General features: G+C 32.2%; 2 protein-coding genes across 2 annotated transcripts; both read right to left on the reverse strand.

The window, feature by feature from the left end:
• Positions 1–133: 133 nt before the first annotated feature.
• LOC125052398 (acyl-CoA Delta-9 desaturase-like) lies at positions 134–24,204 on the reverse strand. The gene is made up of 8 exons (XM_047653219.1): positions 24,071–24,204; positions 6,630–6,744; positions 6,132–6,244; positions 4,621–4,783; positions 3,802–3,975; positions 2,714–2,899; positions 1,113–1,273; positions 134–779 (listed from the first exon to the last, which is right to left on the reverse strand). The coding sequence occupies exons 2-8, from the start codon at positions 6,716–6,718 to the stop codon at positions 577–579; spliced, it is 1,089 nt and encodes a 362-aa protein (XP_047509175.1). The 5' UTR covers positions 6,719–6,744; positions 24,071–24,204; the 3' UTR covers positions 134–576.
• On the reverse strand, positions 6,738–8,786 carry LOC125052579 (histone-lysine N-methyltransferase SETMAR-like). The gene is made up of 2 exons (XM_047653504.1): positions 8,066–8,786; positions 6,738–6,744 (listed from the first exon to the last, which is right to left on the reverse strand). Exons 1-2 carry the CDS (start codon positions 8,737–8,739, stop codon positions 6,738–6,740), a joined length of 681 nt encoding a protein of 226 aa, XP_047509460.1. The 5' UTR covers positions 8,740–8,786.
• Positions 24,205–24,664: the final 460 nt, after the last annotated feature.

Consider the following 24,664-nt stretch of genomic DNA (forward strand, 5'->3'; position numbering starts at 1 on the left):
TATATTCTCCAATTTCCTCGTAGTAAATTGTTTCTAGGGTAAATAATTTAATGATTTTACTAAAGATATGAAAATAATTATTGTGTAAAACGATAGAAAGATTGGAATTGTATGAGAATAAAGCAACGTAATTATTTATGAAATTTTTATTGTATCCCTTCTGGTCCTATAACAAAACATGTCTAGTATAATACAAAATATTGTTACATTTTCTTTAACCTTAAATAAAAACCAATCGACTTATAATCAATCTATATCACAAAATATAAACATGAACCTTATTTTATGTAGTCAACACAACCAAAATAAATATACCATAATCCCATAATTTAAGGAACATTATCCTAATGCTAATTATAAGGTACAGAAAGAAAAATTCCACGCAATACTCATATTGGTAGGTGGAACGTACATAAATATAAAATTGTATTAAAACTACAAGTTATTATTTAATACATTTAGAGTTACCAACAATGAGGAATTCGCGATTTTTCTTTTTATTTCTAACCGTTTTCACATATATTTACACTTTACAATATAAATAACTTCTTATTTAATCATTTTTTGTTAATTTCTTTAGTCCTCTTTGTTAGTAATTTCCGCTAACTTTCGCTCTTCTTCCGGCATATCCGTGTCATCCCATCCCCAAATGGGATTCTCAGGATGATGGTGGTCGTCTTCTTCGTTCTTCATTCCTAATGGATGAGTTCCATCTCCAGTTCTTGTAACTCGTTTCCGTAACATCTCCATGGAAACTGTCTTTAAATCGTATGCTAGACCTACGTAATATAAAACGTTAATATGTTGATAAATTTAAAAATGAGTTCGTATAATGTTAATGGAGATAGCGACTTTATTGCTTAAAGTGATTTTCAAAATACACGTACTTTTGAGTCATGGAAAAGATATGACTAGTTTGAAGTTAAGATATTAAAACAGAGCGAAACCAAATACTACACCAGCTTTAAATTAAGTGATGTAGATTTCCTATAATAGTGACTAGTGTAGTCCATAAACCTTGCTTTCAAATTTATCGCAGGCAAATAAAAACCCTGCTATAGCAAGAAGGGATTAGTTTGGACACATGAAACTATAGTGAAATTATTACGTACCCCACTTCGCAGCTAAATCTATAAGCGCTGTTGAGAGGTTAGTCCTATAATCTCCCAGCTCAGCTGCTTTATAATCCCACGGGAACACGTGGTGGTAATTGTGCCAGCCCTCTCCAAAGGCTAACATCGCGACAACTTTATGATCTGTGGCGCCTATGTATCTGTAAGTAGCAAACGTTGCCATGTACATTATGCTGTGACGATTTATATAAATAATTTATCTTTGATTATCCAAAGAAGTCTGGTATTTTTATGCATTGTATAATATAATGCGAAAATTTATAAAATATTAATAAATAGTATTAAAGCCATTGTAATTTATACAAAGTCAAATTTTTCTAATATTAGCAAGCATGTGTTACTCGCGCCGGATTTCACCAATCTATTATGATGACTATGCTAGGTATACATTTTCATAAATATTCCGTTCCATCTCTAGACTCGTTTGAGTAATAACCGGAAGTAAATCTTTGTATTTATTAAAAAAAGTTTTTTCTCCATATTATCAGCTAGCTATGCTGGCAAATTATAATTATAGTCTACGAGATCTAACTCTTCGCTGCGTATTGGGCGCTTGTCAATCGAAAGTAGTTTATAGTAGTCGGTATATATATTTTTGTGCCTAGTTCACATATTCTACGTTTTCTATGTAAAAATTGCACTTTTTTACTTAACTTCCTTCAGAATAAATATGCATTTGATCGAATCCGCCTTTAATAACCTTATACCTATGCAGTACAATCGTTTTATAACGTTAGGGCAAATTTTAAAGCCTGAATCAAATAATCAGAGTTGTTTATTAAGTACTAACGGCTAGGTGTCATAAAGATTAAATTAGATTACCTTATTAAATCAGAAACTTAAAGGTCTTTCAGTGCCCTATTATTTTATTTTAATTACATTCTCCTCTGATCTAGGTCTGTTGTATTTTATATAAAATAATTGGACCCGATATTTAGTATATTTAATTTAACTATGACCACTGATGTATTATATTAGTATAAGCCACAGTGAATGTTTAACCGAAATAAATATAATTTTATTTACATATTGCATTCGAATCCCAAAAACTGGGTCAGTGTGAGTAAACATTTTCTTGTGCTTACTCGCCCCATTCAATCGTTTTTACGATATAATCTCAATCTCTAAATTCAAAAACCAATGTATTATTACTGTTACAGACTTTGTGTTCGAATCGTGCTCTTATTTTTAACCGATTTAAAAATAACCAAAGGAGGAGCTTATCAATTCGACGTGTGATTTTTTGTTTATATTTTTCATCTAGGTTCGAGGACGAGAGAAGTACATCGAACTTGCATACCAAAATGTTGGGATCGGTATAGCTGTCGATACTGGAAATTACAAAATGAGGGTTTTGATATCGCTTTATAAGGTAGGATAGAAAAGTTGTCAAAGTAACAAACAGAATTGTTTTTAGGTTTCACTCCTGATTGGACTGTTAAGCAAGATACTAACTGACTTGGCCATAACAAGTGACGATCAGGGGTTTAAAACATAACATAACCAGTTCACTAAATCACAGATGGGAAACGTTTATGCTCATAACTTTCTCCGTAGTTAAAAGCGAAAGTAATACTTACTTATCGTATGGCCGATTGCCCCAGATATGGGCTGCTGAGTTGACCAACCATGTAAAGTGGAGTGATATTGTGTAGCGGAACATGGATGCCACATACCAGGATGCCCATGCGCTCTCGTTCCATAGAGCGACTGGAATCCATGCCGGCATGACGAAACATAGTAGTGGCATCACTACTAGATAAGTCCTGAAAGTTTATATTACATTAATATATTTCATAATATGACAAAAGAAACGAAGTAATACTTCATATCTCAAAACATAAAGATCATAAGAAAAATTGTGTAACTGTTTCTAAATCAATATATCAAGCCGCGACTGGAGAAAAGTTATTTCATCAATAACAAATTAAGTGTATGCGAATACATCAGTATTCTCATATTTTATATATGTAAGGTAAACTCTTACAATTCGATCCTTTTAGTATGAAAAGATATATGAATAATGAAATGAACACAATTCTTTTAGGTATTCTCTCCTTTCAACTGGAAGAAATAATAGTAATTACGCTTAGTTTCGTTACGTTTTTACCCAAAACTTGAAACCGAGATATCTCTCAGAAGCCGAATGAAAATGAAAGAAGTATGTAGTCGAATTGAAATGTCTCATTTTAAAAGTTCGTCCGTATCTTTACAATTGGTAGTCGATAATCTTAATTGTAAGAGTCGGTATAGACTTGTGCCTTACTTACATATCTTTGCATCTGTTTCTAAAATTAACATGATTTTTTGGGACGGAAATATATTTCACTATCTTCCGAGCAAGTGCACATAGATACATTGGTGTAAGGATGTAAACGCACGACTTGTTTGAGAATAGCACGTGCACTAGGCCAAGACTGCTCAAATCTTTCGTATATAAACTAAACATCATGAAGGAGTGGACTTATGAATTTTTTGTTATGAATACGCCCGCGAAGGTTTTTGGTAGATGGACTTTTATGAAGTAACAGCGTACTACAGCGGCATGATATATTTTTACTTTTTATGTTTTTCTCTTGTGTGACATGTAACTTATTTAAGCCTAAATCGCATCATTCACAAAAGCTTTTGTTTGACATACAAATATAAATAATGCAGATGTACTTGCTTTTTCTGAAACATGACGATCGGATCCCTTTCAATGTCTGACATATCCACCGCAGCACCTTTTTCTAAGACATCTTTGTGCTTCCGTAACATCAGCCATCCAATGTGAGAGAAAAAGAATCCTCTTTTGGCGTTGTGAGGGTCCGCATCTGTCTCTGTGTATTTGTGGTGAACTCTGAAAAAATAAAGCCTTTTTAAGCCTTAAAAATTCTGGGTATGAAGTCAAATTAAGATATAGATAACTATGTCTATGTTATGGTATATAAATTAGGATGTATATGTAAATGTTTTGCATATATATAATATGCCTAACTTTAAATTTTCTTATGTTTTTATTAATAATTGTTAAGATACACAGCTGTCGCATTAGTGGTAATAACTGTGTTTAATAAACAAATAAGAATATTAAAATTAATTGTCTACTCTATAACAGTCACGTACTAATTAAACTATATGCATTTATTTTTAAAAGATATATTATTTTTTTCACATATATCAAGTAAAACATCGTAAAGTACTACCCATATTATTATCATGCTAACACGCAGTTTTAGTTATGTTGATAACCCTTATCAAGCTTAGATCTTCCTCTAACAAAAAGAGATTAATTTATGCTTTATGTGTAATCAAGGGCGTATCCAGGGTCTCTTTATATTATTTTATTGATAGTATTGAAAAACAGCTTTTTTAAGTTATATATTGGATATAAACACACAAACCCAGTACAGTAATAGTCTCAATCATATTTTTTTAACTTCGACTGTGTGACCCTTCTAAGGTGATTGAGAGATCCAACCCTGCTTATAATGTACGAATTTACCTGTGATCTCGGACCCATTCGTAAATATGGTTTTGAAATGCTATAGTTTGTAATATAGCCAGGAATAGTCTCAGTGGCCACCGAGCTTTGTAAGCTCTATGCGCCCACAACCGATGAGCGCCCGCTGTAACGCCCATAGCTGCTGTAGAAGCGAAAACCATGGCTGAAACATAAGAATATTATTTTATTTATTTATTTACACTTAATTGCCATAATACACATAAATATACATATAGAAAAAAAACAAAAAGTAGGTTACATAAGTTATTAGGCAACGGGCGGCCTTATCGCTAACAAGCGATTTCTTCCAGGCAACCCTAAAATGGATCAATAGAAAAAAAAAGAAACACCTACAGAGGGTAAAGTACAAGAGATGCATAATTAATTAACAAAAAGATACTATTTTTATTTATATCCCCAAAAATGTTTTACATAACAAAATTTCTACAAAAAAAATTTGCTCGTAATATGTATCTTCCTAAATGCCAAAAATAATAATAAAACTAGCCACTCTTGTGAATTCAGCCATAGTTTAAACAAATTAGTCTACACCTATAAAATTACAAACTTATTACTAGCTTACTATTCCTCAGATTCTTGTTAGTATTCCCAAGAAATACTTAAGAATAATAATTAAACTAGCGAATAGCTCTCGAGAAAGTCACCAATTTACAACTTCAATATAATTATATTTTTTTAATTATGTAGTATCTTTTTTTACGCGCCTCACAACAAAGGATAAAATTACTTTATAAAATAAATATAACATCAAAGATTAAACTAGCGAATAGCTCTCGAGAAAGCCACCAATTTACCACTTCAATATAATTATCTTTTTTTAATTAGTATCTTTTTTTACGCACCTCACAACAAAGGATAAAATTACTTTATAAAATAAATATAACATCAAAGATTTTAATATTTATACTGTGAAATGTCGCTTTTAATTAAGTAAGAGTAGCTTGATCTGATCACTTCTTAAAACTTTTGTACACAATTTAACAGTTTCAATAATAAATGTTTCAATCTATATTACAAATTAATAGAGCAGTATTTTATAATAAACCTACCAAGATTATGAATACATTAGTGATAACATATTATGTTGGCGAGCAGCTTTCTCTAAAAGCTGATTGAAACAGTCTAAAAAACGAACTAAACAAGATTATACTAGAATCATGGCCAAAGTATATTTTCGTTGTAGTACGTACATTTAACACAAATACGTAGAATTTTTGCAATTTAAAAGAAACTTGCAAGAGTTTCAAAACTTTAAGAAAAACGACAATGAATAAAACGAATAACAAAGGATTATAGAAAAACATGAAGACGCTTTATTTTTTTATATACTCGTATAATGGGGTACTGAACAGATTTTAATAAATTTTGACGTCGAAAAATGGCATGCTTTATAGATAAAAAACTTCTAATGTTAATGTCTAATTTTTTTTTATTATTGACGATTATAGGTGTAAATTTATGTCAAAAATAAAATTTCATTTTATACTTACCAAATAAAAACGTCACCAGCTTAGCTTTTCCAGTAAAGATAAGATATATTCCATACAGACTAGCTGCATGTAAGTAGATAAACGCTAAAACGTTTCTCCATACTATTTGCCATCTGAATAAAATTGTAAAAAATATATTAAAATATAACTTATAAAATCAACACTTTTATCTTTATAATAAACGTCAAGTAGGCTTTATATATAAAACGTTCATTCATTTATCGATAACATACAGTTAATTCTAATAATTGAAAATAATTATTGACGAGCATTTATTATCTCGAAATTATGCTAATTTATCATTCCCTCAGGTAATTTTAAATTAAATTATGTGTAATTATAAATAAAACTATGATTTGTAAGCTATAAGAATGTAATGAGACAATAAGGTTAGATAAATATTTAATGCATCTTTGTAATTTAGTGTTTTTTTATTTAAACTAAACTTTTAACTAAAAATTTATTAAAGAATTGTGTGACTTCCTTAATTATACTTACTCATAATCTCTTCTTTTGTTACGTAACGCAACGTTGTTAGAAAAGCCATCGTCAACATTTTTGGCGTAGCCATTAGTCTCAACAGCCATTGTCTCTAGTCTGCCTTATTTATAATCTGAAAAATAAAACGTATACATATTATTCATATATTGGTGAAATCATGATTGCAACTCTGTATATTTTAGAGAGGGTGATCTAAAATACATATTTTAACACGGCCGATCGTCACATGTTTGCATTGACTGCTTTGTTTCACTCGGATTGTGTAGGATGCGTTTTTTTAATACATATTAAGATTTTTCCAATTATATTAATTGTTAGTAGTTACGTCCTCAATTAATAATTTTGTAGTGTTTTGTGATTATTGTAAGGCAAGGTATCAGTAGGTTGGACTTATTATTTTAGTATAATGTTGTGTATCGTCTGGCCGGTTCGGTGGCCTTTTTGTAGTACAGTGTTATTTTAAAATATCCATAAAACATAAATTTGCTAGAGTAATAAAAAAATAAAATATCGACTTATTTAGAATTATTCTTATTTTTAACTTTAATTTTAATTTTATTTATTATAGGTACACCGTTACACACGATTTACTCACACTTCTAACTTTAATATTATTATTATTATTTTTCTACTTGGTATTATTATTATTTATTTTATTTTATTAGAGGCGCAAACTAGCTGCTGTGGTCTCTGGCAGAATGACCAGCGCTGCGGAACTTTTTGCTCCTCAGCATAATGCTGAGCCGGGGCCAATTACAACCACACTACACACACATTGCACACTGGAAGCGAACTGAATAGCAAAAGGGAATTTTTAATTTTAAATTTTTATTGTTTTTGATGTATTATTTTTTTTTTCTTTAAGTATTGTTATTTTGTGTGTTTATGTGTGTGTGTTTTCGTTTGTAATAAATGTTATGTCTATGTCTAATATTAATTAAAAGACAACACATAGGACTTGAACTTGAAATAGCAAAATATGTGTCGGTTATTTAAACTTTGTGTTATATTAGGTCCTTACATATGAAATTGGCGTTTTGTTTTGAGGAACAAAAAGTCGAATATTTTTAAATATAATATATTTAATTAATCAAAGTATGAACCATTGTTTTCTATGCCCTTTTGCCATCTCATAGGTAGTTCATTGATCCCTTTACTAAAAAAACCAGTCGGACGGGAATCAATAAAATCTGTGAAGGCGATTTGGACTGCCCCATCAGAGTTAAATTTTTTCCCTTGCAAGAAGTTGTCCAAATTTCGAAAAAAAATGGTAATCTGTTGGAGAAAGGTCCGGGGAGTACGGAGGATGTCTTAGACATTCCAATTGAAGCTCTTCTAATTTGGTAGCCGTCTGTTGTGCAGTGTGTGGTCTAGCGTTGTCGTGAAGTAGCAGTGGCGTGGAGCGATTGACCAGCCTAGGTTGTTTAGCCGCTAGCTTTTCCATCATGGTTTGCAATTGCTGACAATAGACATCAGCCGTAATAGTCTGGCCAGATTTGAGAAAACTGCAATGAACAATACCGGCACTAGTCCACCAAACGCTTACAAGTAACTTTTTTGGGGTTAATTTTCGCTTGGGGCAGGATTTGGCTGGCTGGCCAGGATCCAACCATTGTGCTGAGCGCTTCCAATTATCGTAAAGAATCCATTTTTCATCACAGGTAATGATTCGGTTTAAAATACCTTCATTATTGTGCCGGTTCAGTAATGTAACGCAGCAGTCGACGCGCTTTTGCCGGTTTGCTTCAGTCAATTCGTGAGGTACCCATCTTTCAAGCTTTTTAATCTTCCCAATTTGCTTCAAGTGAATTAAAACAGTTTTATCACTAACACAGCAGCCTGCAGCTAAATCGGACGTGGTTTGCGATGGATCCGCTTCCACAATAGCCTTCAATACTTCATTATCAACTTGGGTCTCAGGCCGTCCACGGGGCTTGTTCTGCAGGTCGAAATTTCCAGAACGAAAATGTTGGAACCAAAAACGAACTGTGTTTTCTTTTGCAACATGACCGCCATACACATCATTCACCCTTCGAGTCGTTTCCGCAGCACTAGTGCCACGGCGGAACTCGTATTCGTAAATAATGCGATACTTTAAGTTTTCCATTTTGTAAAATGAGTGACGTAAACAGAAAAAAACAGAAGGAAAAAAACAAATGAATGACGGTCATCGAAGCACAAATACATGAGTAAATAGCTGTGCAAATTTTGATTTGGAATTCTTAACCAAAGAGGAGATATTTGAGGTCAAAGTAGACAAAACGTAAAACGCCAATTTCATATGTAAGGACCTAATATAATTAAAAATAACCATAATACATTTATATTATAAATTAATTCGTTATACATAATAAGTTTAAATTTGAAACGAGCTAAGAAGTCAACAGTAATAAATGACACATTACGAGTATATCCGTTTCGGTAAAAGAGAATTCGAAGCCTAAATTTGACCTCAATCGTCTGAATTGGCCGATAAACTCTTCATCTAATCTATCTACCCGCGAAACTGGATATACACAAAAAATAAACTTCAACGGTAAATCGTACAACAGATGATGTACGATTTACCGATGATGATGTTCATTTATTTAAAAAAAAATGAATATAGGTAGGTATGTGGCAGTGAGACGGATGTTAACTTTTTGCAGTACATATTTATTACATTTATAGCCCCAAAATAAGTCCCACGTCTGATCATTGTATTAATTCACATATATTTTCACACGTTTTACATTCCTAAGTACATATTATAATTCTATTGAATTATATGTAAATGTCATTAACAAAAGGATTTTATAATAATATCTAATCATAAATTTAACTGCACAGTAATTTAAATTAATAATATGCTTCCCATAGTTAATTTATTTATTTATTTATTTATTTATTTAATAACAGCACAATGGCCAAACTTAGACTAAAAAACACAATAAACAATACAATAAAATACAATTAAGATTTTCAACGCATTACCCCCTTATCCCCTCCAGGTACACTCTGAAAGCACAGTATACCACCCCCATAAGCTTCCCAAACAGGTCGCTCTCCGGTGAAGAGTCGAGAAACCCATTAAGCAGTGAGAGTAGCCGGGGAATGGGCGCTTGTTGTCGCTGGACAGTGCGAGCCGAACGCACAGCGAAAAGGTTATGTTTCCGGCAGCGGTAATATTTGTCCGGGACGTATAGCCTCATGATCTCTTCCAGCAAGTATGCGCTTTCCGTTTCATTCTTAATTACACTCAAACCAAACCTGACCACCGAGAAATCCCTACGAAGCTCTAATGAATTATACCCTAACACCCCCATCAAGAACTTTGTAGGGTAGAGGTAAGGAAAGAAATTGTATCTTCTTTTATACAGATTTCTCAGGAACTTCTTTTGAACTCGTTCAATCATATCCCCATAATACCTTTCATAAGGGGACCATATGACGCAGCTGGTTTCGAGAATTGGCCTTACTAATGATGAATATAGCACCCTAGTGGCAGTGTCCGTCAGACCAACCGAATTTCGCAGGACAAACCCTAATCTCCTAAAAGCAGCATCCGTAATCGTCCGAATATGCTCCGCAAATGAAAGATCGGGCACGAAAAGGACACCCAAGTCGCGGACTCTGTCTACGCGCCTAATAACTTTCGATCCTATGCTATAGTCGCAGAGTATTTTATTCGGAGAGGCACTAAAGGTCATCACTTCACATTTGTCATAGTTGAATTGGAGTTTATGTAATTCACTCCAATGCAGCAGTTCATCCAAATCAAGTTGCATACACAGACGATCATTGTCAGTCTCAATTATTTTAAAGACCTTAACGTCGTCAGCAAATAATAGTATTTTGGAATATTTGATAACGCTTGGAAGGTCGTTAATCATTATTAAAAATAGCAACGGTCCCAGGTTTGAACCCTGGCTAATACCAGAAATTGTTGGATAAGGCTGCGAAATATATTGTCCATATTTAACATATTGGTTACGATTTGATAGGTAACTAGAAAAAAACTTAAGCAGAACAGGTCCACACCCAATTGCGGCCAGCTTTTGGAGAAGAATGTCGTTGTCTACTCGATCAAACGCTTTGTGGAAATCCAAATACACTACATCCACCTGACACCGCCTATCAATTTCACGCGATACCATGTCAGCCAAAGTCAATAGATTAGTATTAACTGATCTGCGTGGAAGAAAGGCGTGCTGGCAAGGAGTGATGTGGGGAATGCATTTAGGCAACATTAATGAGTGTAAGGACATTTCAAACACCTTCGCCAGCGTACACAGAATCGCGATAGGCCTGTAGTTTTCAGCTCTGCTTCTACAATCAGCTTTAGGAATAGTTAAGCAGTTGTAATCGATTTTTTTCTGAATGGAAAAACAAACTATAAAAATGATATTATATTTCCGGATACGTATTTTAAGTAGACATGTTCCTTCCTTCGATTCGATTCGCTATCGGACCTTTGCCATATTATATATTTTTGTAGGTGTCGTCTTTTATATTACTCTGAGAGGCAATTAACAATTCAACAGTCGCTTTTATAACACTAAAACACAAAGCATTGAATAATTTGCCGCTACTTTTATGACACTTAAATGTCTTGGTATGTAGCAAAAACGAAAACTTACGCATAATATTATTAAAATTCGAAAGTGACTGTTTTCCTTTTCTCGTACCGACGATGCAATTCGCACAGAATATTATTCCATAGACATCATTCTTTAGAGGCAATCAATTATTTGAATCTATATTTTCAATTAATTATTTTATCGCGCGACAAATATATTTTAGAAAACCCGGTAAAATGATGCTACCATCAGATGTGAAAATAGGAAACAAACGATAACGATACGAAAACGATAGTTGCAATAGCGAAAATATTTAAGAAGGTTAAGGCACAAGCTGAGGTAATGAATTTAAGAAAAATAAAGATGTTGCTTTGAACTAAAATATCTTCAACCGTAGCCGATTTATAAGGCTTACTGTTAAAATCTATAAACGCTTATAATTCTCGAATATCCGGCTTGAGAGAATTCTTAATTTAAAAATATACACTTTTCACCTGTATTACGCATGCCAAACAAATAAGCTCGGTCAGAAAGCACACGTAACTTTTACTTCCTCGAAAGAAATGTAAGTGTGAAGAACCCGTTTTACACTTGACCTCGACTGTGAGTAACGTCAGTGAATTTGCTATCCAATGCCACTTTCACCACATCGTCACTGTGCAATGATTACTTCGTGCGCTCGTACTTCACCATAATGTGGTGTCATTGATAAGCGTTAGCAGCTTATGTAATTCGAAAACCTGAATATTGAAATCGTATCGAATTGCTCTAACAATGTAATCGAGGATTGACAGGTTTTACTATACATACAAAATAACAATATTGTGTACGTGCTGATTACGTTTTTAAAGAATATATACGAGTCTTTAAAGTTTAGCAGGCTTTTGAATAGATAAAATATTTTTATATGATAATATACAAAAATAAGTATTTATAACTCAATAATAGTTTATTTACTAAATCTAATATGTCAATGAATTATAAATAATTTTATTTCATTACTTGTATTATAGCATATTACTCTTAGAAATTTAAGTTAGTAAAACACTTTTCTATGTCTCACGGAACTGCGTATTTCTCCAGCTTAAGACTTACACACCTTAGTTAAGAAACTAAATAATATATATATACAAAAACTTTCTCATAAGCGCATAACTTACGACGGTTTTCTCATTGAAGATGTCGTGGGCACTATTTGTGCTAATAACAATCGCTCTTTGCAACTAATTTGCCTGCAAATATTATTATACACAGTTTGTCAAATGAGACTAGATTTCATCTTAAGTTATTACGTAGCAGCAGTGACATTATGTTTTCTAGTTACACGCTAATGTATCTACAATGTACGTACTTTAACATATAACATGACCATTCCAGGCAAATAACAATATGAAGGGCTACTTTAAAAACGAGAAAGTACCTATAGCTAATTTTTTTAGACGTTTCATGTAGAAATGTATCGCATGCTGATGTTATCAATTTACCGCCGAGGAAAACCTTCAAAAATTTATTGTCAATTATTTATTAAAATTAATTAAAATACTTGTTGACATGAATGGAAGAAGAATAAATAAATAGAGAAATTAAGACTCGCCAAATGAAGAGGATTGATGAGTGTTACCATAGTTAGAGTCTGGCTAATGAAAGAAGATAGTTGAATTATTTGAAAACTTTCGGATGGCAACACAGAACTTACTTCATGCAATTACTCATTTTTATTTCTATTATATATTTTTCCGAATAGTTAACAGTTATAATAGCCTTAACTTTTATTTGATAGAATATTTCGTTTCTTTCGCAGGAAATCTGGAGGATGTAGAAGGAGTCGATGCAATAGTGAAAACTATTGGTATGCTCACTGGTATAGAGCTAAATCCCCTACGACACAGAATCGCCAACATGAGATAAGAGAATAGTTTACTTTTGGTTTAATTTCTTAGAAATACAGTTACTTTCAATGTAAAAAATAATAAAATAAAACCAAGTATCAAGTAAGTTTAATCCACAAAATATATCAAACTTTTAGGGATACCATACCATTTTTTTATTATTTGTCTACCAATTTTTACATGCCAAGACATAGTACACAAACAGTTACGGAACTATTTCAAATGCACGTTTAATAGACAGATGAGGACAAATATATTGTAAATATACCTAGGGCTATTTGTTGTCAAAACCAGAGGGTAACATAGAACATTTCTGGAAGTATTTGAATTTTTGTATTAATTTTTTATGAGTATAAAAAAAATTATTTAAAATTTTTGTCACTCGGAAGTGACACAAACACGAAAAGAAATAACCATCTCATGAATATATTAAAATTCTTATGCGAATAAATAAAAACCGCAATATATTACAACCGCTTGCATCCATCGAAATTTGAATAATTTTAGCAACTTTATTACCACCATGAATGAATCGTTTAGTATTGAAAATAACCCAAACAAAAGTTTGAATGTTTTATAGTTTCGTCCTAGAATCTCGTCGTAAAATTTATTCTCTCAACACAAAGATGACGAATTATTTAGCAACATTTACTTATCTATAAGTACTGAGAAAGGCCTAGAAATTATTGTTTACTTGCCTAGCGTTTGTCTACGTGGTTTGAGGACCCGTAGGCTACTTTTTTTCATTTATAAAAATATTTAAACGGGTTCTAATTTTGATGCCTGGATAACTATGAGAAAGTTCTCAAAATGATACAAATTTTAGAACCCCGGCCGCGTCATATTCTTAGTATAATTTAAAATATTGATTCTTCTTGATTCATTAAATTGACTAAAATATAACTATTATTTCTAGTAGCAAACAAATCTTTCCAAAATATATATAATTAATCTACTCATACTCAAAACTATTCTTAGTTAGCTAAATGTATCTGACATTTACGCAATAATACTATATTTAATACGTAAACACACCATTTAATTTTAAATTAAACCATGGTCTTGAGATGAATTAATAAAAAAACCCAATACAGCTTGGCACTGTGCATTCTCCTCTTATTCAGTTTGTTTAGTTTCTATTCAATCTGCGCAAATGACATTTTACGTTTCAGAGAAAATGCAAATAATTGCTATTTAATGGGCATTAACTATCAGTGTATTAGCTTAGTATAATGATTTAACTCCTGAGTTAAACTGCTTAGAGTAAAACGTAGTCAAGTGTTTTTTGTAACTATATATTAAACATCAACATATATTTATTGATAGTTAAATTATCAAATGTTAAATTAAACATTTTCACACAGAAACCCTTTGTTTGGTTGGTTATACCTTCCTCAATCCTTATACAAGCATATTCTTAATTGGACCCAGTTCTTCCTGAGTTAAAGCGTTTAAACTCTTCATCTTTATAACATTCTATGTATAAACAGAACAGTTCAAAGCTGTAGGTTCTCATATTCTAGATGCCTGTTTAAAATAATCGAAATGCGAAACCTCAAGCCCGACCCTGTAACAGTTTTAAAGCTATGGTACTAGATCGTTGTATTTCACGACCGTTAGGTAAGCCACGACCCGAATATTGTACATCACATTTTATTTATTTATTTTCTTAACATGCCCCAAGCTAAATTAGGAACAAACCTTCACATTATTAATTGATTAACTCAGGAACAACTGGGTCGAATTAAGAATATGATAGTGTAGAAGGATCGAGGAAGGTATAACCAACCAAACAAAGGGTTTCTCTGTAAATGTTTAATTTAACATTTGATAATTAACCGATAAGATAAAAAAAGAGAAATTAAAGTATTACCGAATCAATAAATATATGTTGATGTTTAATATATAGTTACAAAAATCACTTGACTACGTTTTACTCTAAGCAGTCGTAGTCAGGAGTTAAATCATTATTCTAAGCTAATACACTGATAGTTAATGCCCATTAAATAGCATTTTTATGTATTTTCTCTGAAACGTAAATTGTCATAGATAAAGCTTTATAATAGTAGTAAAAATACAACATATGCATTAAAAATTATACTGAATTAATCTTTAATTGTAATTACTTTTATTTAATGATTATGTGTAAGCTCACCTGATAAAGGTAACCACATCCCAGACACGCAGCATCCTAAATTCCATCCATGGATCCGTAGTAAATGTCTCGACCTTTTTAAGTTTATTTTATAATTTTAAATTTAAAACTAGTACCTACTACATATACTATAGATTTAATTATGATATCTGGTGTAGAATTCATGTTAATTTTATATAAAATAAACCATGCGTGTGCAAATCATTATATTCACTTATCGCTTATCAGATTTAAATAGCATTTCCAACTCGAAACTTATCGCAGTATTGGCGCTTCGGTAAAAAATCTATTAAAATACATGTAAATCAAATGATACAAAAAGCCTTAAAATCGGTAAACGTATACAATTTTGATGTCTGGCTTTGTACAGGTTTCATGATGATACCACTGTCATTGGAACTCCAACATTATTCATTAAGATCTAATAGTTACGTATTTATTTACTTGTAAATGAGGTTTATTATTTTATTATAAATCATTAAAGTTATTTACGGAACAAATGCTTTATTTAGATTAATTATCATACAAAATAATTAAACAAAAAGTCATCCTCACGAAGAGGGAACGGAATAATCGAAACGTTATAAGCTAGTGTTGTTAACAACGCCAGTACGGGTTGTACTCATATATTCGAATTTCAGTTACAGTGTTGTTATTACCAACATTAATTCACACATATAAGTATTAATTACTGAATTGATTCGAATTATTTACATTAGTAGGTATGATCAAACTCAGTTTATTAGCAATTTAAAATAAATTACAAACGTGTACCACAGATGTAGTCGTGAAAATATTGATTTTGGTCATGTATTCTAGACTCGCCATATATGTAGCAGCCAATAAAATACTTCACATCACATCATTTTTTTCGCATGGAATACTATTGCTGCCATGTACAGCTATGTCAGACAAAAGTCTCTAAGTGCTTGACAGTAATACATATAAAAGTAGGACAACCTTTCTATCAATATATTCTACTAAAAGTATGAAACTTTCCCTACATCGAGAAATCTTGACAAGGTGAACGAAGATAAATAATTAATTTCATCTACCTATGGTTATACAATTAATTATGATACATAAATTCAGTTTTGTAAAACTATTTGAATATTATATTTGACGAGATGAATAATATAGATATAAGTAATGTATCGTTGCTGACAAAAAAAGTATTTTAATGAGTTCAAAGTTTTGAGGGCTGAGTCGCTTTTCCATTGAATGTAGCCAAATATTTTTAAAGAAAAAAATACGTTTATAAATAAAAAAATTAAAATGCACAGGCAAGATACGTTTAATAGTTCAAGTGTCTAAATACTAATATAAAGCAGATGTTGTTGATTGTCATACGTTGTTGTTAATTCTATATATACGTACATAATATATTTTAGTAAAACTTCAAAATATTCGCATTTATGTCAGTAATCTGTACACTAAATTATAGTACGAGATCCCGCTGCAGGATTGGTGCGCTCATCGACTATTTGTTTAAAACCAAATTTTTATGTTTATTTATAATTAAGAGAATATATATTTACTAGGGTGCCTATCAAAATTTGGCCGCCATTATTTTTAATTAAATTATTTTTAATTGATTTTTGGTAAAAAATTTCGTTCATGTACCTATTATTTAAATAAAATAACGTCTACATCACGGTAATTCATATGATGATTCTAAAAAAACACGGGTGCCGTTGCGCACCTGGCCGCACCTCTTTGCAGCCAAGTGTAAACAGGTATGATTTCGATAAATTTATACGTTTATAACCTATTTTTATTAATTATATGTCAAATTGAAGCTAATTTTTTTCTATTAATTATCATATAAAGTTGCTTAATTAAATCTGGCCGCAAATAAGGGCTACTGGCTGTTAAAGATAATAAATATTTAAGGTAGAGTGAAAGAGAGTTAGCGCGTAACATCATTTGTCAGACGAGGACAGCGATTGTCGGCTAAGCGACGCTTTTAAGCCATTGCGCATGCGTCGGTTTTGATGAGGTTTAGTACAATAATTTATGTGTCTCGTTTATATATAATGGTGGCTGTACACACTCGGCGAGAGCCTCTCGCCGAGAGTCTCGACCGAGAGGACCGAGAGAAGAGCGCAGCCTGTACACACTCGTTACGTTATTTGTATTTAAAACACCGTTAATAATGGACGTGGAAACCGCTGCTGCTGTTTGTCTTTGTGCAATAAGTTTTTTTTTTTTTTTAATTCTTCATTCATCTGCAATCAGCCTCTTGGCTTTTATCAGGTTTTATGGAAAATGTAGTTTATGGCAATTAGGGAACGCAAATCCAAAAATTTTTACTCCCTCCGTAATTTTTAAAATGTCAGATTGCGGCAAGTTTCGCCCTTTTTAGCCGATAGACACTGTCCGTCGTTTCCAAGAGGCCCGAAGCTAGGGGGTTCACGTGTTGCTGAAGTCGAGGTTGATCTTTTAATGTCTTCCTCGACAGTGGCAATTCCCAAATATTTATGGACTTCAGTATTTCGTGTTAACCACAGCGCTCATATTTCGCAGTGTTTTGTTTTGTAGCCGCTGCAGAATTTCGATATTGGAGCGGCTTGCTGACCCCCAGAGCTGTATCCCATAGAACCATATTGGTTTAATTACAGATTTGTAGATGAGAAGTTTATTGTCCAAACTGAGTGCCGCATTTCTACCTAATAGCCAGTTCATGCTACGAAGCCTACCAATAGCATGCTCCTTCTTGGCTTTTATATGGTCTTGCCAAGTCAGGCGTTTGTCCAGGTACATGCCCAAATATTTCGCTGTAGTCCGTTTTGGCAAAACAGCTCCCTCCAGAGTCACCGGTGAGCACTCTTCTCTTCTTAGTGTGAACGTAACATGAACTGATTTCGCTGGGCTTGCCCGTATCCTCCACTTCTTTAACCATAATCCTATTTTGTCCAGGCATTTTTGTAGTTTTGCGGATGCTTCGTTAGGATTTTTACTGCAGGAAAGGATTGCAGTGTCGTCTGCATAGGTTGCAATGACAACATCGTCCGTAACTGGTATGTCGGCTGTAAAGATTGTATAAAGGAATGGACCCAGCACTGAGCCCTGAGGCACTCCTGCTTCTATTTGGCAGATTGATGATAGATAATCCTCACATTTGACCCGGAACATACGGTTTTGCAAATAAGACTTCAGGAGAAGGTAGGCAGTATTTGGTAGGTTCAACTTTAGCTTACACAGGAGGCCCTTATGCCATACGCGATCAAAAGCCTCCTGTATATCGAGAAATACTACTGCTCATTTCTTTCTAGGGCTTGCCGTATTGTATGACTGCAATAAGTTATTATAATTTTCTTCACGTTTACCATAAAAAAAATTACGAAGCCATGGCGAAGAAGAAGATGGTGGATGGTTACTATGCACCGCAACAGAAATAGGTAATTAGGTTCATAAAGTTTTAATATTATCCAAAATTGTAAATTGCTACTTGTATGTATGTTTTACCTTTTGTATGTCATTCATTTATTTTGTACTTTAACTCTAACTCTAATTCGCGTTCGTTAGACCACATTGTGCGATACGTCCTGTCACAACCACAGTCATCGAGCAAGTGATTGAACGAGTGTGTACAGGTCGCTCTCGTTTTACTCGCGAGACCCTTTGACTCGTGCGCAAAAAACCGACAGGCGACCGAGAGAGGCGAGACCGACTGCGAGGAAGCGAGGCGAGACGAGAGCTCTACTGTACACTCTCGCCCTCGGCCTGTCTCGGGGTGTCTCGCCGAGTGTGTACAGCTACCATAATACTAACTTATTTCTATATTTCGAAATTATTATTAATAAAATAAAAATATCACTACAGTTTTGCCAAAACGTCTTAATATGAAGACGAAATTTGCATCTTTTTATAAGCCAACAAAGAGTACTTAATTTGTACCATTTACAAAAAATAAATACATAATATTCTTTAGGTGACTTAAAATTTATACAATTAAGTACCTACTCAAAAGTTGTTTTACGCTAATATATTTTCGCCATGTTTCGTAAATCAATTGCAATAATTAAATTTTACAGAAAAATAAGAACAATATTACCAGTTAGGGGCGTTTACCTTGACAATGGAATAAAAATTATGACTGGGATCATTTTTTTTTTCTAATAGGTAAGTAGGTGATCAGCCTGTCACACGCCGTCGACTTTTTGGGTCTAAGGCATGCATTTCTTCACGACGATTTTCTTAACTGTAACGTGTGTGTGTAACCATGCAGCAGGGTCTAGGACCGTCAGGGATGAGATTCGTAAGCTCAAATCGGCAATAGACCAGTGCCGATAATTTTTGAAACCTAAAAATAATAGTAGGATGAAACCTATTGGAAAAGGAGGAGAATATTATAAAAATTAAAGGAAAAATAATTTACGGGCGATCTGATGTCGGGAAGGGGAAGGGGGGGGGGGGAGTTTTAAGGGTAAAAACGGTTTATCTCGATTTCCGGCAAAACTAAAAGTCCTATCGAAGAAAGTTAAATGGCAAAGTTGTAGGTAATAAAAAGATCTAAAACTTTTGCATTCACACATTTTTCACATAACCTCAAAATTTATGTGAAAAATTCAAAAAACCAAATTTTTGGTTTTTAATTTTTATCTTTTACAAATTTCTTTATTTATTTTAAAGGCTATCTGCACTGGTCTACAAGGCTAACACATAAATATAAAATAGGCAGAAATCAATTTTAATAACCGGTTTTTCTAAGATGTACTACTTTTGGTACCAAATATAAACTGCATTGTGTTCATTGAAGAGGTCTGTCTTAAAATGTAGTTTGTAAATTCGATTATTTTTTCTTTTAAGTTATAATATTTTATTTATATATGTATTATAGTTGCTTATAGATATCAATAGACAATTCCATATAAAACATTCTGTCTAGAATAGGTTCCAAATGTTTAGTTATGGTCTTAGGTATAGGTTTCAGACTCCAATCATCAAAAATAAGAGTTAAACCCCATTAAAACACCTCCTACTGGAATTGCTTACTAAGTGTAAACAAAAACTTACATCAAATAATATTGTGTATTCGTAACAATATGTAGGATGTAGGTTGTTTTAAAATATGATTAACGAATATCATCTTGGTAACTTTCACATTGTTTTGCATTTACTCAGTAAATATGCTCTTCAACTTTACATGCTTAGAAAGCTTATGCAAATAACTTGTAAGTGTAAGTGTCAATGATTTGACTATTGTATTCAAAGAATGACAAAAAAACCGACCCAATTTCACGACATGACATATAGTAATGTCATGTATGTTCTAACGGGATATAAACAAGATGATTTATATAAAAGGCTATTTCTTATCACGAAAAATAGCAAGCACGAATAGTTCTTCTTATTTAAAAGATTTGAGCCTACCTTGAACCCTTTTAAACATCAAACGGATGAAAACACACAAGGCAATTGTGCTCTTTTTTCATGAAACGAATTTTTGTATCCATAACGGTCAGTTCCAATTTTATAATTGTTTTAACATTCCATAACCCAAACAAAAATAAACAATTTGTATTAAAACTTCTGTATATTTACGTACAATTGAAATTAATATTTTATTCGGTTACCTCTTTTGGCATGAACGTTAAACAATTGACTTTTGTGTGAATATGATATTACAATTTAAATGGTGAATAATAATCATTTTCTAATTAAAATAAATATATACGAACTGTTTTCTTGTTTAAAAGAAACATTAGATTGCAGTTTTATTTAATCTGGTAATTTTACGAGTTATTTATATGATAAGTGCAGTGTTAGCCTAGTGGCTACTGCGTGCGGCTGTTAACCTTGACGTAGTAGGTTCGATCCCCAGCTGTGTAGCAATGGACTCTGTGTGTATTCGTTCGTACGGTGAAAGAAAACATCGTCAGGAAACCTTAATGCCTTAGACCCAAAAGTCGACGGTGTGTGTCAATCACAGAAGTTGGATCACCGACTTGCCGACAGATACATTAATCTTAGGCCCACACCTCAATATATTAACATATTTCAATTATAATTTTATTTGAAATTTCAATGGATTTAGAAAAAACATTTTTTGATTTTGCGACGTGCGTTGCATTTAGTAATAGGATTATAGGATAGGCCAGTTTTTGATCAAATTTGTCACAATTATATTTTGTTTAAAGTTTGTTATTATTATTAGTTTAGACTACGTCATTATATTAGTTATTATACTAACCACATTATATTAATCACATATTACTAATAATTGTTATTTTAATGGTTTATTATTAAAATTAATTGACACTCGTTTATAGGAAAAACGTATTTTTAATCCGAACCAAATCCCTATTTTATGCAAATTATATCTCAACCTTCGGGTATTTAAGCTATTTTCTAAAGAGTTTTACATTTATATTATGATTCGGATGAGGATGAGGAGAAACGAAGATGGGTTTCATTTAATTGTGATTAATTGACAAATGGAAAGACCGAAGTCACGTCACTTTAAATTTCATTTATACGTTAGATGAGGTCGTAATTTTCTTGCCTTAATTTAAAAGCTTTTATTAACAAAGCTATATTTAATTTGTCTGTTTCTTATGCCTTATTTAAGTATAAAATATTAAATAACTGTAACGTACAATAATTAAACCCTTATCTTAAAACTATAACAAAAGGCAAAGAAGAGGTCTATATACGAGTATACGATGTGGATTCCAATTTGAACATACATAAAATGTAATAATAATTAAATGTAACAAATCTTTCTACTATTACGAAAAAGAAGAAAACATACATATCTTTTAAAGAATTTATTGAATGTTTTTTGCGAAAGATTAAATTTGAAGATATTGAGGACATAAAAAATAGTGAAAGTAATTAATGTTTAACGGTCAGTTATTAATCATTCTCTATATTTGGTCCAAATAATTATATGTATTATGTATTTTTGCACTTCTTGCTTACCTTATCTAATTTAAAAAAAAAACTCACAGTGGTCCTTTTCATTTCATTATGTCAATTGTATTATATTTCAGTATGCAACGAAGTGTTAATAAATAAAAAAATATTTTACATGTTTATTGTATTTGAAACAGATATTCAAACTTGCTTCCATCACTCGAACGATATGTCTTAAAATATATTTGTAATGTACAAGACTCATTTGACCAACAAAACCTCAAATATATTTCAAGCTTTTTGTCACAGTAATAAACTTGACCTTAAGGCATCCAAGGGATTTCATTGGCATACTCAAGAAAAAAATATAAATATATTTGTACATTTTTATAAACTTAAAAACTCTGTATTAAACAATGTCCATGTAATTAATGATCTTGGAGTTTTACACGATAGAAAACTTCTATTTGATACTCATATTGATAGAATTTTCGCAAAGATTATAAAATATTAGGATTTGTCATAAGGACATCAACAAACTTCAGCCAAGTCAAGATAGTAAAGATTTTGTACTGTGCCTATGTTAGGTCTAACGTAGAGAATGCCTTGCAAGTGTGGAACCCGCAATATTTAGTTTATAGCAATCGTATAGAACTCATACAAAATTAATTTATCAGACATCGCCAGTATAAAGTTAAGACCTTCCTACCAAACTACTTCTACAAGATGCAAGCATTTCCACATTCTTCATCATTCAGATAAAACATATTTAATGAATTTAACTACACGTAAACGTTACTGAACCTATTGTAAACACCAATTACAGAGGGAACAGCTTTATGGTTAGGTCGGGTAGATTTAATTGTTGATATTGACCTGTTCGCCTAATAAGTGTGGTGTCGGCAAGGAGATTCTGACATCTGAGTTCATTACTGAAATAATTAGTGTATCATAAGTGTTCCTCAAAAAAATTCAGTTAGTTTATTGTTTTCTTTGATAGTTTATTGAAATGATTTCATTTTTACCAATCCATCCATATTAATTTCTCAATTATATGTATAGAATTATTATTTCGCGGAAAAAGACATTTATATATATTTGACGACTCATTGGTCTAGTGGTTAGTACCCGTGACTGCGAATCCATGGGTCCCGGGTTCGATCCCCGGCTGAGACGAACATCGATGTGATGAGCATTTGGTGTTGTGCTTAGGTCTTGGGTGTTTAAATATGTATTTATATATCTATCTATAATATGTATGTATATCCATTGCCTAGTGCCCATAACACAAGCTTCACCAGCTTAGCGTGGGATTCGGTCAATTGGTGTGAATTGTCTTTAAAAAAAATAAATAAAAAAAATCTAGTACGTAATTTAGTTATAAGCAGTAAATGTTTCTTTATAAAAAAAGTGTTTCACTTAAAGAAGTAATCATTCTGATAATTAAGAAAATTTAAGGTTTAAACCTCTCATAAAAATGATTTCTGTTACTAAATTTTTTTATTAAAATAAAAGCAAAAGTAAATTTAACTATAAAGTTATATAGTTATATCTAAGTATAGATGGATGTTTATTACTCTTTCACGTTAAAACTACTGAATGGATTTTAATGAAACTTTACAATAATATAGCTTATACGTATACATTAGAATAACACATAGGCTACAATTTATTAAGATATTGTGTGAATTGTCACCAGCTAGTTAGTAGTTACAAAATATTTTTTAAATGTTGTTGAAATCTCATGTACTTGATTTTATGTCCTTATTTTGAATTAACACCGATAAATCAGACTTTTATTTATTTAGATATCGAAATACATCTTGCCTTTCTCCGGTTATTTCCTATAATATAAATAATTAATAATACAGTTTGTATATAAATAAGAACCTACAATAAACATAACTGTACTAAAATTAAGTATACCGCGTCCTCAATTACACAAAAGGTCAATCATAAGTAAAAGTTACTTACATTACAAATGAATGAAGTACTCGGCACTTTCTTTACGATATCAATCGTCCATTCACTATGCACTTGTAAACAATTCAACTGTACATCCGACGCAGGCTCCGACTCCACAAAGGCTGTATCTCTAAGCGCCCGCGCGGTCTCGCGTCTTTCTTATAGCTTCGGCTAACCGTGTAATACTTTCCCCACCAGTTCATCTCGTAGTAATTTCACTTTTTGAAAAATCAAATTGATGATGCTCTTTTAATACTTAATAATAACAAAAAGAAAGTTTTCTTTCGTGTTTGTACAATTTTGGTTATTTAGCGGCGCCTAAACTTTATTTTGTTAGATGATATACCAGCATTTGAATGTATAACAATGCAATACTTTCTTTCGCGATTTTTTCAAAAGTATCTACATCGTTCGTTGCGCTCACAGCAAACAAGTATATATTTCGACTTTATATTAATGAAAACATCTACTATATAAAAATAAGTCGGGTTTTCCTTCCTGACGCTATAACTCCAGAACGGACGAACCGATTTCCACGGTATTGCATTCGTTGGAAAGGTCTCGGGCTCCGTGAGGTTTATAGCAGAAAATTCAGGAAAAATT

The sequence above is a fragment of the Pieris napi genome, chromosome 9 (genome assembly GCF_905475465.1).
Source record: "Pieris napi chromosome 9, ilPieNapi1.2, whole genome shotgun sequence".
NCBI classification, from domain to species: Eukaryota; Metazoa; Arthropoda; class Insecta; order Lepidoptera; family Pieridae; genus Pieris; species Pieris napi.

Bases quoted from the DNA above. Each gene is read 5' to 3' on its own strand.
- LOC125052579 (XM_047653504.1), bottom strand. From the start codon at position 8,739: ATGGAAAACTTAAAGTATCGCATTATTTACGAATACGAGTTCCGCCGT.
- LOC125052398 (XM_047653219.1), bottom strand. From the start codon at position 6,718: ATGGCTGTTGAGACTAATGGCTACGCCAAAAATGTTGACGATGGCTTT. The intron at 3,976-4,620 runs GTAAATTCGTAC...TTATTTTTTCAG, and splicing joins GAATGGGTCCGAGATCACAG to AGTTCACCACAAATACACAG. The intron at 2,900-3,801 runs GCAAGTACATCT...ATAAACTTTCAG, and splicing joins ATCGTCATGTTTCAGAAAAA to GACTTATCTAGTAGTGATGC.